General features: G+C 61.4%; 2 protein-coding genes across 2 annotated transcripts; both read left to right on the forward strand.

Moving 5' to 3' along the window:
* Nucleotides 1-1,515: 1,515 nt before the first annotated feature.
* On the forward strand, nt 1,516-11,577 carry Sbk3 (SH3 domain binding kinase family member 3). The gene is made up of 5 exons (XM_040279818.2): nt 1,516-1,809; nt 4,529-4,652; nt 6,555-6,815; nt 7,198-7,400; nt 9,057-11,577. Exons 1-5 carry the CDS (start codon nt 1,516-1,518, stop codon nt 9,867-9,869), a joined length of 1,695 nt encoding a protein of 564 aa, XP_040135752.2. The 3' UTR covers nt 9,870-11,577.
* A 1,160-nt stretch (nt 11,578-12,737) lies between these two features.
* Sbk2 (SH3 domain binding kinase family member 2) lies at nt 12,738-19,908 on the forward strand. The gene is made up of 4 exons (XM_005341583.5): nt 12,738-12,833; nt 14,081-14,335; nt 16,395-16,597; nt 17,882-19,908. Exons 2-4 carry the CDS (start codon nt 14,083-14,085, stop codon nt 18,467-18,469), a joined length of 1,044 nt encoding a protein of 347 aa, XP_005341640.2. The 5' UTR covers nt 12,738-12,833; nt 14,081-14,082; the 3' UTR covers nt 18,470-19,908.
* The last annotated feature ends 1,194 nt before the right edge of the window (nt 19,909-21,102 follow it).

Genomic DNA, 21,102 nt, shown 5'->3' on the forward strand with positions numbered 1-21,102 from the left:
TCCTCAACTATCAAACACAGCTAAGAATAGCGCCTCTCTCCCCAGGGCCGCTGCGAGGCTTAGCACAGGGGCTGGTGAGATGCAGAGTTCAGTAAATACAAGCTAGAATCACCGCTAATCGCGTAGGATTTACGAAGCCATTACGAAGCCGCTGCGCTTGGCCTCCGCCGCTCTCCTCACGGCACACTCGCTTCCTGAGACCAGGGAGAGAAGCCAGCTTGCCCCGCCGCGCACGCACTCTGAGTCCTTCCTTCCGTGTGGCCAGGGGTGGGGGTGAGATGGGCGCAGCAGGAGATAAGGGGCAGGTGCGGGCTCCAGAGGGCTCCGTGCTGGGGAGGTTGGACTGCATCCCTAGGGCAGAGGGCTGCGTGGAGGCCACTGGGATGGGTCCGAGGGAGCATGCGAAAGCTGCCTGGGGTGGGGCGTGAGGCTGGAGGGGGGAAGAGGCTGCAGCAGTGGGCCACGTGGCAGGGACGAGGTCTGGAGAGCGGTCACTGGGGATGGAGACGCCCCTATTCTTGGCCAGTGGTCTCCAGACTTCCAGAGGGTTCCTTGGTGGATTACAGTGGGGGGCTTCAGTCCCAAATAAATTGGGTGAAAATGATCTCAATGACGTTGACTTCCACCGGGTGCCAGGACTCTCTCTGCTCAGAGCTGTCTGTGAACTTGAACTTGCAGACAACACCCCACTGGCAACTCTGAGTCAAGCAGGGAGAGAGGGTCGGGTTTCCTGACAACTTTCCCATCGATGATGGACACAGAGCCTTGCTCCAGCCTGCACTTCTGTTTAAAGACTCCTTTTAAACACCTTGTGGAGCCCCCGAGTTCCCAGCCGCAGCACTGCAGCTGGTGTCTGAAGGAGGCTGACCGGACAAGGGGCTTCCTGAGTCCTTGAGCCAGAGTGGACGCCTCTCAGCCTACACAGGTGGGCCTGGCAACCCCCGTCACCAGCAAAAAGTGCAAAAATGTGGGAATCGCAGCACAACCAGACCCCAGGACACCTGCTCGCAGGATGAGCTGAGAGCGTGACCCAGGCCAGCACTGGGCTCCCGTCGGGTGAAGCTCCATGCCACCCTGCAAAGGCAGTGTGAGCTTTTAGGTTCCTTCCCCCCTTTATTATATTTTTTTAACTTTTTATTATTGACCAATAAAAATTGCTTGTATTTATGGCCGGCAACATGATGTTTTGAAATATGCACACATGGAGGAATGGCTGACCACAGGGACCACGACGCATCTGCACTTTTCATTGGTGCCTCACAATCACACATAGACGTGAAATTCCCTGCTGTCCATTTGTACCTGCACACAGCACACCACGTCATGGGGTCAGTTGCCTTCTCCAGCACCTGCCCTCCTCCCTCCCCGGCCCCGCCTCCACTCCACGGGTCTCACTTCCGTTTTCATAAGACTTTACACATTTATTTGCAGCGAGAACTACTTTGTCAGCCATTTTCAAGTATATGATACATTGTTATTGATTATAGCACTGGGTTCTGGATCTAGGAGTTAATGATGAATTTTAGGAAGTGGGTATATTCCAAGTATGAAATCCACGGACAAGGAGGGGTGGCGCATGGCAAGAGCGCGGTCGAGGCAACAGGAGGACGTAAGAGCCGGCAGGGAGACTCCTCCACTCCCCCTTCAACCTGGAGCCTGGGCCGCTTCCAGTCCCTCCCGGCTCAGAGCAGCCAGGTCTCAGGGCTGAAGAGCCCCAGGCGGCTAGCCGCTGTTGGACAGGGCGGCTTTGGCCAGCTTTCTCAGATCCTCCAGGGACTCGATGGACCCAAGACACATAGATCAGTAGCGGTGAGCAGCCTGCAGAGCGGGAGGCATGGTCTGGGAGAGCAGCGCAGTGGGCCTGCGTTTCCCCGTGGGAGCAAGGGCTGCACCGCTGCGGGAAAGAGCACAGGGCTGGAGAGGCCCCTGTGCCCACCGTCTGAAGAAGGGGTGCCCCCAAGACAGCGGCAGCTCTGGGCTCTTGAACAGCCCCGCAGAGGGAACAGGGAACCTTACCCATGTGCCGAGCTGCTGGAGCCAAAGCCAGCCAAGGAGCCCCCACACATGACACTGTTTATGTGGCATCTGACAACTAGCAAGGCGACATGGGATGGGCCAGTACCCACGTAACTCAGAGTTTGTTAAAAATCAGATCATAGCCAGCACTTCACTTGGCCTGGTGTCCCATCTGGGAGGGAAGGGAAGGATCTGTACAAGAGGGGTCCAGCTGCATTTGGAAAGTCCTGTCTCCTCATCGCGAGGCCAACCTGGCGCTCACTGCATGCTGAGAGGCGTCCTCACGGTGGACATGTCCAAGACAGCTCTCTAGGTGGGGAATCGTCACCAGGTTGGGGCTGGGTGCACACTGCTCCCGCTGGAGGCGTGAAGAACTGGGTGTGGCCTGCCTGGGCTTCAGGAAGTAGGAGTTCCAGTGCCACAGGGAAGATGAGGGTGGCCCTGCAGATGGCCCTGCAGGCCCACGGCCCCCCAGCAGGCGCTGGCCCGCAGCGGAGGCACAGTGTGATCATGAGTCCGTATCTGGGGCTGAGGTCCGGGTTTTCTCCCGTCTACATTCAGTGAAAGGGACATGGCAGCGCCCAGAAGAGGCAGAGCCTGTGCGGGCCGCAGGGGGAGGGTGGGAGGCCAAGGTCTGCTTGCCAGTTCACAGCCTCATCTGCACCAGACAAGGCAAACCAGGGTGCAGGGAGGGTTTCTTTTCTGTCTCTTTTGAGCCGAGGATGAGATGGGAGGGAGGCTGGGGGGTTAAGTTGTCAACAGTGCAGTCTTTGAGGGTGAATCGTCATCATCATCATGATTCGTTATTATTGTTTATGATGATGATGATGATGGTGGTGGCTGTGGTGGTGGGATGGCAACCAGAGCCTTGTGCATGCTAGGCAAGTGCTCTTCCACTGAGCTGCACCCCCAGCCCTAAACTAATTTTTGTGGGCTCTTTCAGTATGTTTTATTCATGAAATTTAATTGAAAAAAGTGGTTTGTAATGAACAGTCGGTATCATCCATGGAACACGACCTTGGTTTACTGAGTTTCACCTACGATGTGTGCGGCACATACAGTCTCCCACCTAGTCGGACCGGGTATTTCATGGTGGAATGTTCGAGGCGTGGTGCATCCCAGCCCCCCAGCGTTTCCCCAACAGTCCAGCTCTGGTGGGAGCGTGAGGGCCGGGTGCCCCGGGAGCAGGCTGAGGCGGGAGGCAGTGGGCATGCTCACTCAGCCAGGAGGAGACAAAGTCAGGGGACGGTGGCAGGGAGCCCTCGGGAGCCGTGGGTCACCTGACTGGAGGGGGGAGGCCCGACACCCAGAGGCCGGATTTAAAAAGGGGTGTGCCCTGGGGCCAGGCCTGGAACCTCCCCCAGCCACACCTGCGTGCTGAGGTCACTCGGGGTGACCCCTTGGAGTGGTGGAGTGCGTTGCTAAATGGGGAGGTGCAAAGCTCCCTGGATCATCGGTGAGCCTCTGGGGGAGGGCTGGAGGCCCCAGTGTCCCTCTCCCACTCCTCCCGGGGGCCCAGGTGGCCAGCTCTGCAGACTGACCTTTCGGCTCTAGCACGGCAGCTGTCCCAGGAGCCCAGCAGCCCCAGCTCCAGGACAGCCGACACAGACCCTGCGAGGGACCTGGAGTCTGTCCTCAGGTGCTGTCCAGGCAGCAGACTCCAAGCCTCCTGCTCTGCTCCTTGCTGGCTGCATCTTTGTGGCCAGTGACTGCTTCTCCAGGCCCCCCTGGAGGCTCACTGGGGGGACTCCGCCAAGTCTTGGATGAGTAAGAAAAAGGGAGCAGGCATCTGGCCTGTTATCAAGAGAATCAGTCACCACCCTATTGTTCTGCACTTTCCAGCAGCCACAGACAGCTCAGGGAAAAACAAATACCACAAAAACTCCCTGAAAGCCATAGGACATGACTTCCCAGTAACTCACCCAGGTCAAGGTCTTTGGGGGCAAACTGGGAGAAATCCACCTGACCAGCTGATCCTACAGACCTGCTGTCCCGTGCCGAGGTGTGATCATCAGGACCTGTGTGCACCTGGGGCCTGGGCACCATGTCTCCTGACATTTGTAGTTTATTTTGTAACTTTTAGCTTCTTATGAAGGAAAACTCTAAGTAAAAGCAAAAATGGAAAAGAAAGGAGTCACATGAGACCCCCTCCAGCAGCATGCCCTGTCTCCTCCCCCGCCCCACCACTGGGGGGGGGGAGGGCTTAAATAATCTGCTACAGGATTCATTTGTCTGTCTGTTTGTTTTTACCAGGGATTGAACCCAGGAGCACTTAACCACCGAGCCACATCCTCAGCCCTTTTTAATTGACAAGGTCTTGCCAAGTTGCTTAGGGCCTGGCTCAGTTGCTGAGGCTAGCCTCTAACGTGCCATCCTCCTGCCTCAGCCTCCGGAGCCCTGGGATGATAGGTGTGCACTTGCTGTGCTGTTTTAAACCAGATCTCAAGCCATGAGCTCTTTTCACCCAGATTTCCACATGTTGTTTGCTTTAACGCAATCCCTGTCCCCCCAGGAAAAGGAGACCAAGTGGCTGTGGCAGAAGCGCAACACCCGTGAAGGCGGGTCAGCAGCCGGGGCTCTTGGTGGCCGCATTCCCGCTGCTTCCCAAGGGCTCCACTTCCTGTCAGAGAGCAAAGGTGGTCTTCCTCAGCCCGCCAGGCCCGCCGGGCTCCCTGGGGCCATGGCCACAGCCAGGTTTCCAGGGCTCCTTCCAGAGCCACGGGCCACACGCTGGTCGTATTAATAGCAGGCTGTAGTAGTAGCAGAAACCCGAGCGCAGCTGGGAGGTGAGTCAGCTGGGAGGTGAGTCACACAGGCGGGCCCAGGTCTGGCTGCAGCTGACCAGTGTAAGGCGATCTGCGACTCGGAACCTCAGTTTCCTACTCCACAAACTGGGAATAAATCCGGGCACTCTGGGGGCTGGGAGGGTCCAGGGCACACCCTTCCAAACAGGGCCAGGGTGAGGCAAAGCTTCAGGACACGAGAAGACCTCTCCCCAGTGCATCTCCCAGCCCAGAGGGGAGCTGGTCAGGACCCTGGGTCTGAGGGAGGAGGCTGGGCCTGGACCCTGGGTCTGAGGGAGGAGGCTGGTCAGGACCCTGGGTCTGAGGGAGGAGGCTGGGCCTGGACCCTGGGTCTGAGGGAGGAGGCTGGTCAGGACCCTGGGTCTGAGGGAGGAGGCTGGGCCTGGACCCTGGGTCTGAGGGAGGAGGCTGGGCCTGGACCCCTGGTCTGAGGGAGGAGGCTGGGCCTGGACCCTGGGTCTGAGGGAGGAGGCTGTGAGTGTGGTTCTTGGGTCTGAGGGAGGAGGCGGGGGCCTGGACCCCTGGGTCTGAGGGAGGAGGCTGGGCCTGGACCCCTGGGTCTGAGGGAGGTGGTGGGGGCCTGGACTCCAGGCATCACGGAGCAGAGCTTTGTTTGGGGTGTCCTGTGATCTGACCACCAGGACTCCCAGCTCCTAGTAGAAACTGGAAAGCACTGAGTTCCGGCCTCTTGGCCTCTGGCCCCAGCCAAGACTGTGAATGGGCCTCTCCCTCCCTTGTCCTCTGCCCTCAGGCCTGGCCCTTGGGGGTTCACAATATGTTTTGTCCCCTCTGTCCTGGGACCAGCGCCCGGAGTCCAAGCTGGTCTAAGTTTGGAAGGGGGAGGGAGGGGGCAGCGGGTCAGGGGGGTGAGGGAGGGGTGTGGGGGACAGGATGTCTCTGTCTCTGTGCTGTCACACACACCTCTGCCTGGAGAAAGGGAGGGACAAAGGCTCTCTGAGAATCTGAACAAAGAGGAGGAGAGAGGGGCAGAGGAGGGTGCCCAGGGCAGAGTGGGCGCAGCAGGAGACCTGGTGGCCAACAGGGCAGAGCGTGGACGGAGGCAGAGGGCTGGGGCAGAGGCAGTGAGGGAGGCGACTCCAGAGACCCCGGAGTGTCAGGGGCAGCCGAGGGACCCCGAGAGTGACAGAGAGAGGAGGGCTCTGAGAGGGAGGGCGGGCTGTTCACGGGAAGGAGAGACTGCCCGAGGACCCGCGGGGTGGAGGCCGGGAGGGAGCCCAGGAAAGAGACTGGGCCACGAGAGGGTGACAGGAAGAGGGAGCCGCCAGGGGACCTCAGGCCCACGGGGGCTGGTGGGGACCCAGGTGCAGGCACCAGGTGCTGGTCGCCCTCTGGGGAGTGCAGACGGGGTGTCTGTCTGCCCAGGTCAGCCACGACCAGGCGGCCCCCGAGATGGAGCTCAGGGCCCCTGAGACCCCCGTGGATGGGGACCCAGAGGTGAGATGGGAGAGACAGGAGGTGACGGAGGGGCAGGAAATCACAAGAGAGACCGCGACCCCGAGGGAGGGAGAGTCACACAGACCCAAGCAGACCCAGGCCGAGGACCCAGAGAAAGGGCCTGGGGGACAGCCCCAGGTGGGGCTGGGGGCTCCTGCTGCCTCCCACAGATGGGACAGGCAGGGCCTTGAGACAATGACCCCCAGCCCACCAGGACACAAAAACAGGTGGCCTGAGCCTGGGTGAGTCATTGTGACTCACCCTCCTCTCTGGGGACAGTGACCCCAGTCCCCTGTCCCCAAGTGCAGTCCTGGGCTGGGCCTCCAGCTCCCTGTTGGGCTGTTCTCCCGGGACCCCAACTCACCCCCCACCCTGCCCCTCTCTGGCAGGAGGACACGGCTGCAGCCCTCCAGCGGCTGGTGGAGCTGACCGCTACTAGGGTGACCCCCGTGAGAAGCCTGCGTGTCCAGTATCGCCTCCTCCGAAAGCTGGGCTCCGGCTCCTACGGCCGGGTGCTGCTGGCCCAGCCTCGCCAAGGGGGTGAGTCCAGCCACCGAGGGCGGGCTCGCACTCCCCGTGACTCCAGCCTCGCGAAGCCAGCCTTCGGGTGGGGCGGAGGGGGTCTCCGAAAGTTCAGAGTTCTGAGAAGGAGGTGGCCCAGCGAGGCCAAGTGGCCCACTCCAGGTCCCACAGCAGGCAGGAGCGCAGCTTGACTGGCCATTAGCCACTGCCATGTCCCTTTATGCAAGAGAAAACAGGGGCCCCTCTCAGAGAGGGTGAGGCCTGAAGCCCCACCAGCAGGCGGGAAGGCCTCCACCACGCTTCACAGGTGGAGAAACGCGACAGGAAGTCTGGGGCCCAGGACCAGTGCCCTGAGTGCCCCCCCCCCCCCCCCCCCCCCCGGGCCCGGTCTCCCTGGCAGGCCCTGCGGTGGCTCTCAAGCTCCTCCGTCGGGACTCCGTCCTGAGAGCCACTTTCCTGAGGGAGTTCTGCGTGGGGCGCTGCGTGTCCGCCCACCCCAGCCTGCTGCAGACCCTGGGCGGGCCCCTGCAGACGCCTCGGCATTTCGCCTTCGCCCAGGAGTACGCTCCCTGCGGGGATCTCAGCAGGATGCTGCAGGAAAAGGTGAGGCAGGCGAGGGGCTGTCTGTCCCACGTCCCAGCCCGTCCCTCCTCTGTCTCCAGTGCTGATCCCAGGTCCCCCCTGAGTCAAACCACCTCCCCATTTCTAACTCTCCATGCAAGTTCCACACCCAACCCCAACGTGGGTCCTTCCAGCCCTCCCAGCCCTGTGTGGAGGGGCAGGAGCCGGTGGGGCTGAGGATGCCCTGGGACTGCTGAAGGGGCTGGACAGAGACAGGTCCTAGTTGGCGCTGGGACCATGTGGGGGTGAGGCAGTCGAGGGAGGGCTGGTGGCAGACTGGCCACGGAGAGGAGGAAGGGTGGGCATGGTGGGGTGGCCCCGGCAGGCAGAGGCGGCTCAAGATGTGTCCATGATGGAGCTGGGTGTGGGTTGCAATGGGGCTTCTAGAATGAGACCAGGTCAGGACGGGACCCGTGAGATCCTAGGCCCTCCTGAGTTTGAGGACGAGAGGGCAGGGCTATTTCCAGGACTTTGGATTTGAGAGATAAATGGAAGGAAGGTGGGGGGAGAGACGAAGGATAGGTGTCGGACGTACACACTCTTGGGGGAAGGACCAGTGGATGGGCGGATGGATGGATGGATGGAATGGTGGACAGAAGTAACAAGGATGAATATATGGATGAATGGACAGATGGGTGGATGGAAGGATGGATGGGTGGGTAGATGGATGGATGGACGGGTGGGTGGACAGATGGGTGGAAGGAGGCAGGGATGGATGCACTGATAGATGGCTGAGTGGCTGGTTGGCTGGCTGGATGATGGATGGATGGAAGGATGGATGGGTGGATGGATGGATGGATGGATGGATGGGTGGGTGGACAGATGGATGCAGGGATGGATGCAGGGATGGATGCACTGATAGATGGCTGAGTGGCTAGTTGGCTGGCTGGATGATGGATGGGTGGGTGGATGGATGGATGCAGGGATGGATGGGTGGGTGGACAGATGGGTGGATGCATGGATGGATGCTTTGATAGATGGCTGAGTGGTTGGCTGGCTGGATGATGGATGGATGAATGGATGGATGGATGAAAGGAAGCAAGGATGAATGGGTGGTGTTGGATATTAAATAATTGAACTATTGGATCATTGGCTGGCTGTGGAATGGATACATTGTTCAACACTGTGGGATGGAGGGATGGTTTCATGGATAGGTGGCTGGCTTTTCTGACTTGCCTCTGCCTATCTGGGTGCAAAGATTCATCAATCAATTGAAGCAATCTGGAGGGTAAGAATAGGATCTGGGTTGGAGATAGGGTGGAGATTAGCATTGAACTAAGATTAGGGGTAGGTAGGAGTTGGGGTTCCCCCTGGGGAAGAACTGGGTAGTGAGAGGAGACATAAGAAATCCTGAGTGGGTTTGAGTGTCGGGAGGATTTTCAAAGGAAGCTAAAGGAAAGGGCCTCAGGTTAGAATTGGGGCTCTAGTGGGGAAAATGTCCGGGGGCTGGTGGAGGCCAAGTCCAGATAAGGGTGTGCTGGAGGATGGCAGGACCTTGGAGGATGTTGTGGGGACACTGAGGTAGCTGCTGGTCCCAGGCCCTGGATTCCCCACCCCTTCAGAACAGTCTAGAACCATTTTGAGGTGGAGGAAGAAGGACCCAGGACAGCCTGACTTTCCTCCTCTGTCTGGCCACAGGGCCTCCCGGAGCTGATGGTGAAGCGGGTGGTGGTCCAGCTGGCTGGAGCCCTGGACTTCCTCCACGGCCGGGGGCTGGTGCACGCAGACGTCAAGCCAGACAACGTGCTGGTCTTCGACCCTCTCTGCAGCCGCGTGGCCCTAGGCGACCTGGGTCTGACCCGGCCTGAGGGCAGCCCAACCCCAGCCCCACCAGTGCCCCTACCCACTGCGCCTCCTGAACTGTGCCTCCTGCTGCCACCCGACACCCTGCCCCTGCGGCCATCTGTGGACTCGTGGGCCCTGGGGGTGCTTCTCTTCTGCGCTGCCACGGCTTGTTTCCCCTGGGATGTGGCACTGGCTCCTGACCCGGAGTTTGAAGCCTTTGCTGGCTGGATGACCACCAGGCCCCAGCCCCCTCGGCCACCAGCCCCTTGGGACCAGTTTGCACCCCCAGCTCTGACCTTGCTCCAGGGCCTTCTGGACCTGGATCCCGATACCAGGAGCCCCCCGCTGGCTGTCCTGGACGTCCTGGGCGATGACTGGGGGTTGGAGGGGGATGCAGAGGGACCCAGAGACCTGGGGAGGCTGTCCTTTGAGGAGGTGGCAGAAGGGGAGGAGGGAGGGTCAAGCCTGGAGGAGTGCACAGACGAGGAGGAGGACGGAGGCAGAGTCGGCAGAAGCACGGGGACAGACGGGGAGATCCCCGACCAGGTGACTGAGGCAGGTGGCCCAACCTGGGCCAAAGGCGCCCCCCTGTCCCCATGGCCACCTGGAAGGCAAGACAGCTGCTCCGGGGAGGACAGAACAGAAACACATTGCACCTTCCCCTAGTGAAGGCCAGTCCCACCCCAACGGAGGACAGGGTCCAGGCAGCCTCCTCCTCAGACCAGGGTTCAGGCCCAGCCTCCCCTCTCAGACCCAGGGTCCAGGCCGAGCCTCCTCCCTCAGACCCAGGGTCCAGGCCCAGCCTCCTCCTCAGACCCAGGGTCCAGGCCCAGCCTCCTGCTCAGACCAGGGTCCAGGCCCAGCCCCCTCCCTCAGACCCAGGGTCCAGGCCCAGCCTCCTGCTTAGACACAGGGTCCAGGCCCAGCCCCCTCCCTCAGACCCAGGGTCCAGGCCCAGCCTCCTCCCTCAGACCCAGGGTCCAGGCCCAGCCTCCTCCCTCAGACCCAGGGTCCAGGCCCAGCCTCCTCCCTCAGACCAGGGTCCAGGCCCAGCCTCCTCCCTCAGACCCAGGGTCCAGGCCCAGCCTCCTCCCTCAGACCCAGGGTCCAGGCCCAGCCTCCTCCCTCAGACCCAGGGTCCAGGCCCAGCCTCCTCCCTCAGACCCAGGGTCCAGGCCCAGCCTCCTCCCTCAGACCCAGGGTCCAGGCCCAGCCTCCTCCCTCAGACCCAGGGTCCAGGCAGCCTCCTCCTCAGACCAGGGTCCAGGCCCAGCCTCCTCCCTCAGGCCCAGGGATCTGGACCCCAGCCTCCTCCCTCAAGCCCAGGAGTCCCAGCTCTGTCCTCCCACAAGGACCCTTCCTTTGTCCTAGGTGTGCCTTCTCCGAGGAAGGTCCTGATGCTCTATAGACATGTCTCTGTACTCTGGGGACATGTTGAAAGCTTGTCCTGGGTTCTTGTGGCACCACTCCTCTCTGAAGACAATAGGTGTCACCCAGTGTCCAGGGTACCAAATCTGAACTTGGAGGGTCCGACCTGACGTCTCTGGCTTCCACCTCTCCCCTTCCTCTGGCTCTGAGCGAGGTGGTGGAAGTCGCTCATCCATTCTGGACCCAATCTACTCCCTCTCCCCCTCCCTGCGCCGCCCCTGCCCCCTCCTGCTCCAGGTCCACAGAACCCCCACCCCAGGCTCCTCTGGACTTGGTGACAGAGCCATCTGTGTCTGTCTTTGCCCCCATCTTACACTGTCCAGGGTGGACTTGGCCTTTCATTTTCAGATCCTTCCGGATTCTCCTCCCATAGAGCACTGAGCACCAAGGCTAGTATTGTCCAGCTGTCTGCCAGAGACCCGTCCATTCCAGGAGCCAGGCTCCCCTTCTCCCCCACAGCGCCTCCCTCGGAGGACAGCTCTGCCTGCAGCACCAGCCAGGCCCATCCTGTCCCCGCAGAGGGTCAGGGGCTGGACACTGCCCCTGCACAGGAACTCACGCTCTCTGGATGCAAGAGTGAGTCCACTGAACAGGACCCTGGGACAGGAAAAGGCCCCTGGTGGCAGCCCTGGTGAAAGGATCCTGTGGAGCTTTAAGGGACGTGGGGAGAGCTGGCTGGGTGACGGGCACACAGGCACTGCAGATTCTGCCACTGTTCCATGAATCTAGAACTACAGCAAAATAAAATGCTCATTAAAAAAATACAGCAGGGCTGGGCTGCGGCTCCGTGGTAGAGCGCTCTCCTGGCACGTGCCTTCGAGGCCCTGGGTTCGATCCTCAGCACATGAAAATAACTAAATAAAATAAAGGCACTGCGTCCATCTACAACTAATAAATAAACTTAAAAAAAATAAAGTAACTCCCATCATCCCAAGGCCATATCCCCAAGAGAAGGGAGCAGCTGTCCCAGAGGCCGGAGGGACCTGCTCTCCCAGTGGCTCGGCCACCTGCTCCCCCCGGCGCTGAGGTCATGTCTCACTGCATCGCTCTGGAATCCTGTTGTCTCATCCTTTCCCCAAGCGGGACCCCGACCCAGGACACGTCCTCAGAACACTTGTGTCTGTCCTGTCAATAGAGGATGGAAGGTCACAGCTGGGGTGGTGTGTCATGCAGGTCAGATTTAAAGATCTTATCCTCAAAGAATGATTGGATCCCTGGGCTGAGGAACTGGGGCTGGGGTCCGTTCTGTAGCATCTGATGGGGGAGTCTGGGCCTGGACCCTGGGTCTGAGGGAGGAGGCTGGGCCCGGACCCTGGGTCTGAGGGAGGAGGCTGGGCCCTGACCCTGGGTCTGAGGGAGGGGGCTGGGCCTGGACCCCGGGTCTGAGGGAGGAGGCTGGGCCTGGACCCTGGGTCTGAGGGGGGAGGCTGGGCCTGGACCCTGGGTCTGAGGGAGGAGGCTGGGCCTGGACCCTGGGTCTGAGGTGGGAGGCTGGGCCTGGACCCTGGGTCTGAGGTGGGAGGCTGGGCCTGGACCCTGGGTCTGAGGTGGGAGGCTGGGCCTGGACCCCTGGGTCTGAGGGAGGAGGCTGGGCCTGGACCCTGGGTCTGAGGGGGGGAGGCTGGGCCTGGACCCTGGTCTGAGGGAGGGGACTGGGCCTGGACCCTGGTCTGAGGGAGGAGGCTGGGCCTGGACCCCTGGGTCCGAGGGAGGAGGCTGGGCCTGGACCCTGGGTCTGAGGGAGGAGGCTGGGCCTGGACCCTGGTCTGAGGGAGGAGGTTGGGCCTGGACCCTGGTCTGAGGGAGGAGGCTGGGGGTCCAGATCCCTGGGCCTGAGGGAGGAGGCTGGGCCTGGACCCTGGGTCTGAGGGAGGAGGCTGGCCTGGACTCCTGGTCAAATGGAGGAGGCTGGGCCTGGACTCCTGAGTTTAGGGAGGTAGATGGAGCCTGGAAACTTGGGTCAGAGGAAGCCACTGAGCCCCAGGGTCTGACTTTTGTCTGGCCACGGCCAGTTCTGGGATTCAACGCACGATGTCGCTCTGGCCCAATGGGTGCAGAAGGGGCGGGGCTGGGGGTGGGGCCTTGCGACCCCCAAGTTGGGGGCGGATCCTGCTCCCTGTGCAGGCTGCTGCTGGCATGGGCTCTAAGTACTGGGCACTCACCACTGCAGGCTACAGAAGGGTCTGGCAAACCTCGGAGAAGGTGAGGTCCATGGGGCTCTGAACCCAGGTCAGGGGGAGGCAAGGTTAAAAGGCCCAGGGGGGCAGCACAGGAACAGGAAGGGAGTCTGTGGCCAAGGTCCTGTGGCCCTCAGCAGCGCACAGGCTGCACCTTGAGGCTGCGGAGCGGATGAGAGCTAGAGGCTAGAATTGAGGGTCACTATTTGTGTGACTTGTATAAGGTCCCAGAAGAGGAGTGGGCTGGGCCTGGACCCTGGACCCTGGACCCCTGGGTCTGAGGGAGGAGGCTGGGCCTGGAACCTGGGTCTGAGGGGGGGGGCTGGGCCTGGACCCCTGGGTCTGAGGGGGGAGGCTGGGCCTGGACCCTGGGTCTGAGGGAGGAGGCTGGGCCTGGACCCTGGGTCTGAAGGAGGAGGCTGGGCCTGGACCCTGGTCTGAGGGAGGAGGCTGGGCCCACCATGGGTCTGAGGAGCGAGGTGGGCTGTAGGAGCTGCTCTGCAGCTGTGCAGGGCAAGGGGATCCACTGTCCTGCAGGCTGGGCTCCCAGGCCCTCTGTGAGCCCCACCCACTCTGCCCCTGGGGGCTCAAACCACCTGTTTGCTCTTAGGAGGCTGAGGCTGCTCATCCATCCCCAGGGCCCAAGTCTGTTTGCTTTGGAAACTAGGTGGGGGCGTCTCAAGTTATCTGGTTCATCTTTCACCCTCAGGCCATAGGGTGGCAGGGAGGGTGTGGGGACAGGGGACATTTGTGACCTCTTACTTGACCTCACCTTGCAGCAGCAACTCCTCTCTGCAGTCCTTTCATAAGGATGGACACTGTCCACACTGGGAAGTGACAGTAACCCTCCAGTCAAGACCCCTAGGGTCCAGCCCCAGCTTCTCCCCTTAGACCCAGGGTCCAGGCCCAGCCCCCTCCCTCAGACCCAGGGTCCAGGCCCAGCCTCCTCCCTCAGACCCTGGGTCCAGGCCCAGCCCCAGGGTCCAGGCCCAGCCCCCTCCCTCAGACCCAGGGTCCAGGCCCAGCCCCCTCCCTCAGACCCAGGGTCCAGGCCCAGCCTCCCCCCTCAGACCCAGGGTCCAGGCCCAGCCCCCTCCCTCAGACCCAGGGTCCAGGCCCAGCCTCCTCCCTCAGACCCTGGGTCCAGGCCCAGCCCCCTCCCTCAGACCCGGGGTCCAGGCCCAGCCTCCCCCCTCAGACCCGGGTGTTTGGGCCCAGCCTCTCCATTGGCCCTCGTGGCAGCTGCGGCTGGTCTCTCTGTGTCTCTTGCAGAAATGCCAGGCAAGCAGCCTGTAGAAGGGCCAGTGGAGGCTGGGGCTGCAGAAGATGGCACCGAGGAAGGACTCGGGGGCCTCACCCCAGAGGAACTCCAGCAGGGCCAGGAGGCCGCCCTGGCCCTGGAGGACATGATGGCACTGAGCGCCCAGACCCTGGTCCATGCTGAGGTGGACCAGCTCTACCAGGAGGTGCGTCCCCTGGGCCAGGGCCGGTATGGCCGCGTCTTACTGGTCACCCATCGACAGAAAGGTATGGGGACGGGACAGCATCCTGGGGACGGGACAGCATCCTGGGGACGGGCTGGGGAGCCACCCAGGCTGTGGAGTTGGGTGACAGTCCAATGTGGGCGTCCCAGGAGCTCCTTTGGAAAGAGGAATGTGTGCTGCCCTCTGACCTCGAGCAACGCCCCCCTCCTGGCCCCAGTGGATGCCCAGAACCCTGAGCGGCCCTGCGCCCGTGCCTGCGATGCTCTTTCCTGTGCATGCAGACTGTGGTCGGGTGGTTTACCATGTCGGCACTGTAGTCGGGGCATTCTCTGACTGTCGGCATCACACTCGTCAATAAACAGTGTTACTCGAACACAGCGGCAGCCATGATAGTCACCGAGTGTCCGGTGGATGGGGGAGTACGCGGTGTGCACCTGTGGATGATGTGCCGTGGGCACTCAGTGCACGATCTAAAACCCTTCAAGTTTCATTGATTTGTTTTGTGGTCCTGGGGATGGCTCCAGGGCCTGTACGCGCAGCACTGGGCCAGCCCCCACAGCCTCGATTTGTGGACCTCTGGGTCATCCACTTGGTGTATTTGGAATAAAGTTGAACGCAATCAGCTGAATCTTTGGGAAGGGAACTGCAGTTGAGAGGGACCATCGTATAGCCACTGCTCTTGTCGCTGGGGACACTGGTGACTAGGACAGTCCCCACCATGGTGAGTTGCTCACGGGCTGGCGTAGAGAAGACTGGGATGCTGCAGAGCCCAGGCACTTAGTGCAGCCACCACACACTGGGGACAGGTACCACGTGTCCCCTGCCCTGTGCTCTCCTGCCAAGCATACACAGCCTCTGCCCCTCCCACAAAACAGGGGCCCTGGGCTGAGCCTCAGAGTCCGTCTCAGTTCAGGGTACACCTCTGGAGCCTGCCTGGGGCTCAGGCCCGAGCTGGGGGTCCTGAGGTCTCCAAGACGCATCTGAGCCTGTCCCTGCTCCAGGAAGCTCCCAGTGAGCCTGGCAGAACGGCTGAGTGTGCAGGACCGTGTGACGGCAGAGTGCACGTGCTGGGGACTCTGCTGCAAAGCTCTCTGGTCATGGAGGGTTATTCCTTTGGCTTTTGGAGGCTGAAAGCCAAGGGGTCGCCAGGACTGGTGTCTTTCTTTGGCTTGCAGATGGGCTCCCCGTGTCCTCACAGGTCCCGCCTCTGTGCGCGTGTCTTCACTCTCCACCGTTACACGACACCGGTCATGTTGGGTCTGGACTCACCCTAATGACCACCAGATACAGGCACATGGTGCAAACGCTCAAATGGGCAGGGGACTCGTCCAGCCGTCAGAGGGCGGCAGACAGAGGCAGCCACCCTGGGTGCTTTTAAAAGCATGAACTACAGGGGAACAGACGCGGCGCCCGGGGCTGTCCACTGGGTTTCACTGAAGGCAGGCCTTGAGGCCCCTGACTCCCGCTGAGCCAGGTGACCCTGCAAGTGTGGGGACGGAGCTCAGGTAGGCAGAGGCCATTGGCACAGAGGGTGGCGTGTGCTGCTGACCGAATCCCCAGGACCAGCTGGGGCGTGCATGGGGAGTGGTGGTGCTTATCCCAGGAGGTGACCACCCATCACACAGCCTACGGCCAGCAAGATGGGGACCTGGCAGCAAGGGCCAGAACAGCGAAGAGGCCAGAACTTTCTGCCCTTGGGGAGCGCAGGGACTGGAAGTGTCCATGCAGGACAGGATCCATGAGTCCTTAACTGGTTCTCCACCGGTGGTGGCCACCTTTTCCCCGATGCCCCCCACTGGCCTGGTAGCCTCACATATGCATGTAGGGCCATGGGGAGCCGATGCGGGCCCCCGAGACTCTGGGCCAGTGTCCATCTGCTCTAGGACAGAGAGGGCAGTGTGGACACTCGGCCAGTGCTGTCATTTCTGCTGGCATCTGTAGCCATGTGGTTAGGGGCTGCTTGATAGGGAGAGAGGAATGGGGGCAAGGACATACGGGAAAGAATCCAGGCTGTGGCCAGCAATGATGACTGCAGGGCAGCACAGCTTGCCTGAGTGACCCCAGCCTCCTGCTGCCCCCACATCCACCCCTGTTGTCCTCAGGCACGCCCTTGGCACTGAAGCAGCTCCCAAAGCCCTCCACGTCCCTCCGTGGCTTCCTGTATGAGTTCTGTGTGGGCCTGTCCCTGGGCGCCCACCCAGCCATTGTGGCTGCCTATGGCATCGGCATCGAGTCAGCCCACTCCTACAGCTTCCTGACGGAGCCCGTTCTGCACGGGGACCTCATCACCTTCATCCAGCCCAAGGTGGGTAGGCGGCCCTGAGCATGCCTTCAAGGCCCACTAGGCCTCACAGAAATATCCTGGATCCCAGAAATCCCATTCCCTGCCCGGAGCCTCACTGGACCTTACCCGGCCCCCGGGCACCCTCCACATGCCAACAGGATTTCTGGGTTGATGGCCTCCAGCTCATACTAGGCCTCATCAGGCCTCACCAGCTCACATTAGGCCTCTCCAGCTCACACTAGACCTCTCCAGCTCACACCAGGCCTCTCCAGCTCATACCAGGCCTCATCAACTCACACTAGACCTCTCCAGCTCACACCAGGCCTTACCAGTTCATACTAGGCCTTTCCAGCTCACACCAGGCCTCACCAGGCCTCTCCAGCTCACATTAGGCCTCATCTGCTCACACTAGGCCTCATCAACTCACACTAGACCTTTCCAGCTCACACTAGGCCTTACCAGTTCATACCAGGCCTCTCCAGCTCATACCAGGCCTCACCAGGCCTCTCCAGCTCACATTAGGCCTCATCAGCTCACACTAGACCTCTCCAGCTCACACCAGGCCTCTCCAGCTCATACCAGGCCTCACCAGTCCTCTCCAGCTCACACTAGGCCTCATCAGCTCACACTAGGCCTCATCAGCTCACACTAGACCTCATCAGCTCACACTAGGCCTCATCAGCTCACATTAGACCTCTCCAGCTCACACCAGGCCTAACCAGTTCATACCAGGCCTCTCTAGCTCATACCAGGCCTCACCAGGCCTCTCCAGCTCACATTAGGCCTCATCAGCTCACACTAGGCCTCATCAGCTCACACTAGGCCTCTCCAGCTCACACCAGGCCTCACCAGTTCATACCAGGCCACTCTAGCTCACACTAGGCCTCACCAGGCCTCTCCAGCTCACATTAGTCCTCATCAGCTCACACTAGGCCTCACCAGTTCATACCAGGCCTCTCCAGCTCACACCAGGCCTCACCAGGCCTCTCCAGCTCACACTAGGCCTCTCCAGCTCACACCAGGCCTCACCAGTTCATACCAGGCCACTCTAGCTCACACTAGGCCTCACCAGGCCTCTCCAGCTCACACCAGGCCTCACCAGGCCTCTTCAGCTCACACCAGGCCTCTCTAGCTCACACCAGGTCACACCAGGCCTCATGCTCACAGGGCCCACCTGGCCATCCCACCTGCAGCCCTTGCTGGCTCCTAGTGCTGCCTGGGCCTGCTCCATGATGCAGAGAAGCCTCAGGTCTCCATCCCCTCAGCGGCTCCAGAGGGCAGTGGACCCATCATCTTTCCCTGCAGGTGGGCCTCCCTCAGCCTGCGGCCCAGCGCTGTGCGGCCCAGCTGGCCTCGGCCCTGGAGCACATCCACTCCCGCGGCCTGGTGTACCGGGACCTCAAGCCAGAGAACGTGCTGGTGTGCGACCCAGCCTGCCGTCGCGTCAAGCTGGCCGACTTTGGCCACACACGGCCCCGCGGGACCCTGCTCCGCCTAGCCGGGCCACCCATCCCCTACACAGCCCCCGAGCTCTGCGCCCCGCCGCCTCTCCCCGAGGGCCTGCCCATCCAGCCTGCCCTGGATGCTTGGGCTCTGGGGGTCCTGGTCTTCTGCCTGCTCACTGGCTACTTCCCCTGGGACCAGCCCCTGGTGGAGGCCGACCCCTTCTACGAGGACTTTCTCATCTGGCAGGCCTCAGGCCAGCCCCAGGACCGACCGCAGCCCTGGTTCGGCCTGGCGCCTGCGGCAGATGAACTCCTTTGGGGGCTGCTGGACCCTCACCCTCGAAGGAGGAGCCCGGTGGGCTCCATCAAGGGCTACCTGGGGCGACCGTGGAAACAGCTGGAGAGGGAGGCTGAGGAGCTGGGAAAGGGGGCAGAGGACGGGCAGTGAGCAGGGCTGGGAGGGCAGCGCCCACTTCCAGGGGTGCTTGGCTGTGCCAAGCGGCTTTGGTGTCTGCCCATTTTGTCCCTCTCCTGTGCCCCCTTGCTGCTCTGTGCAGTCCCCGCCCCTCCCTGTCCCCACGTGTCCTTCCTCCTCTGCACCTTCCCTGGATGCTCTGGGAGGTGCGCCTCCTCTCTAGGCCTTCCCTCGCCCCAGCACACGGCCGCCGCCCTCCCCTGCAGCCCCGCTCCCCCCCACTTTGTGTTCCTTTACTTTTCCTGTGACCCGCGTCCTCTTTAATCCAGATGTTTTACTTTCCATGGCTACTGAATGAGATCCCAAAGGGAGCCGCCTTGCCCTCTTGCTCCTGAAGGACCACATGCCCAGAGCCACGCCTGGCCGGGCCCTGCCTCCCTTCCAGGTGCCTCACACGGCCCCTGGCCTGCCCTCTCCTGCAGGGCTTCCCTTCCACCCCGTCCCTCTGCCCTTTTCTCCACGTTGCTGGGAGGTCACTCTCGGGTTCTGCCTCTCTTGCCCCAGCTGCTCTCTGCAAATAGAGTCCACCTGGTGTTCAGGTCCCCTGACACTGTGGGTCTGTGAGCTCAGGAGAGTAAGTGTGTGTGTGCGTGTGTGTGTGCGTGTGCGTGCGCGCACACACACACACGCACCAGCAGCTGCTGTGGAGAGGGAGAGGTGGAGTGCCTGGGGACGAGGCCCCAGCCCAGCTGGCCCTGTGGTGGACGATAGAGCACGGAACACAGGGTGAGCTGCTGGTTTCTTGGGTGGTCCCGGACAGGCACACTCAAAGGTGGACATCATGTGGTGCGTTTGCACACGCACGCAGCACCCTTGGCCCGCCTCATTCCGCAGCTCCCTGCTCTCCCACCCCTCCCGCCTGCCCTCAGCCCTCTTCCCCACTCCACTGGTCTCCCCTCTGTCTTCACGGACACCCCTCTCCCTAGCTTGGCTCTAGCGTCCACACGGAAGGGAAAGCAGTCGATGGCCTTTCGGAGTCTGGCTCATTTCACTAGCAGATGCCCTCCAGTTGTGTCCACCTCCCAGCAATGCCGTGACCTCATCCATCTTTATGACTGAGGAAACTCCTCTGTGGGCATGGACCACCTTCTCCGGATCCATCATCTGCTGACCCGGGCTGGCTCTGCACCGTGCCTACTGCAGATCACACTGTGAAACACTGATGGGACTGTGCCCTGCCGTGTGCTGGTTTTGGATCCTTTGGAAAACCACCAAGGCGCGGGGTAGCTGGGTCCTCCGGCGTTTCCAGTCCTCGCGTTCTGAGGAGCCGAGTGCTTTCTGGAGGACTGCACCCATTTTCACTCCCACCCACAAAGTTTGACTATGCCTTTTCCCACGAGCTGCTTATTTGTAAGAATCCTTTCCCTTTACAAATCAAAGTTTGTGTTGAAATGAAGAACACGGTCCTCAGAGATTCTCTCCTGAGGGTGTGCACACTCGCCTTGCACACGTGGGCGAGAGCTTGGTGCATGCTCTGTGTCTGAGCATGGGCTGTGTGTGTCGAGGAGAAGGAGAGCAGGGGTTTGCAGCTCTGCGTGTGTGGACATCGGATCTGTCTGAGACCTTGGACCGTGTGTGTGTGTGTGTGCGTGCACGAGTGTGCTCGTGTGCATAGCTGGGTAGGAAAGGTCAGGCAGGCGCCACGGCCAGCTGCCACCTGGCCCCTCTCTCCTGGCGTCTGCCCCGCCACCCCGTCCCCTTCCTGGCAGCCGCCTTGTTTGCAAACACTCTCTCTTCCTCTCCGTGCCCTGCTTGGCCGTGGGCCCAGAGGAAGGCAAGGCTACAACTCAGGCTGGATCGCATGTCACCAGCTCCCGGGCCCCGCACAACCCCAGTGTCCCTGCTGTGGCCCCGAGGTGTTGCCTGGTGGGGGTGGCAGAGCGTGCATGCCCACGTGAAATGGTTCCAAGACCTTTGGAATCCAAGTTCAAGCCAGAGAAGTGGGGACAGGAGCCCCTGGCCTGACGACTGGGAGCTTCACCATGTGGAGGGTCGCGTTGAGACCTCCTGCCACCTCATGTGGGTCTGAAATAGCCCAAGCACTCAGGCCAAGAATGTGTCCCCTAAAGCGGGAAGTGGCCGGGTGACAGGAGTAGAGGGGCAGGGGCAGAGTGGGCCTGTGCCTGCCTGTGCTAATTGGAGGTGGCAGCTGAGGATTAACTGGAGGGTGATAATGACAGCATGGGCCTGCGTGGCAGGGGAGGACAGACGCCCAGAGGGCCCAGCCAGGGGCCACACTGATTAAGTCATGCCCAGTGCTAACGGGAATGCTTAACACCACCTCAGCAGCGGGGGTGGCCTGTCGCTGACTTGTCCCCTGACCAAGCCAAAGGGTCCCTTGGACACACCCTTCCTCATGGGTGGGCCCACGGTACCCTGAGCTGCCAGGCACCTGCCGGAGCTCAGGTGGCCCCTGGGCTCTCTGCTGTTAACTGCCCTGGTCCACCAAGGAGCACAGGGTGGCCCACATGGGCCTGGGCTGAGTGTTGGTGCGACCACGCTCCCTGCGGACAGTGCAGTGTGTGAGAGTGAAGGACTGAGCCTGGCCGTGGGTGTGAGGTGTCACCCGCCCTGGGAGGACAGGCTGGGGCACTGTGGTGACAGCC

Source organism: Ictidomys tridecemlineatus, chromosome 15 (genome assembly GCF_052094955.1).
Source record: "Ictidomys tridecemlineatus isolate mIctTri1 chromosome 15, mIctTri1.hap1, whole genome shotgun sequence".
NCBI lineage: Eukaryota > Metazoa > Chordata > Mammalia > Rodentia > Sciuridae > Ictidomys > Ictidomys tridecemlineatus.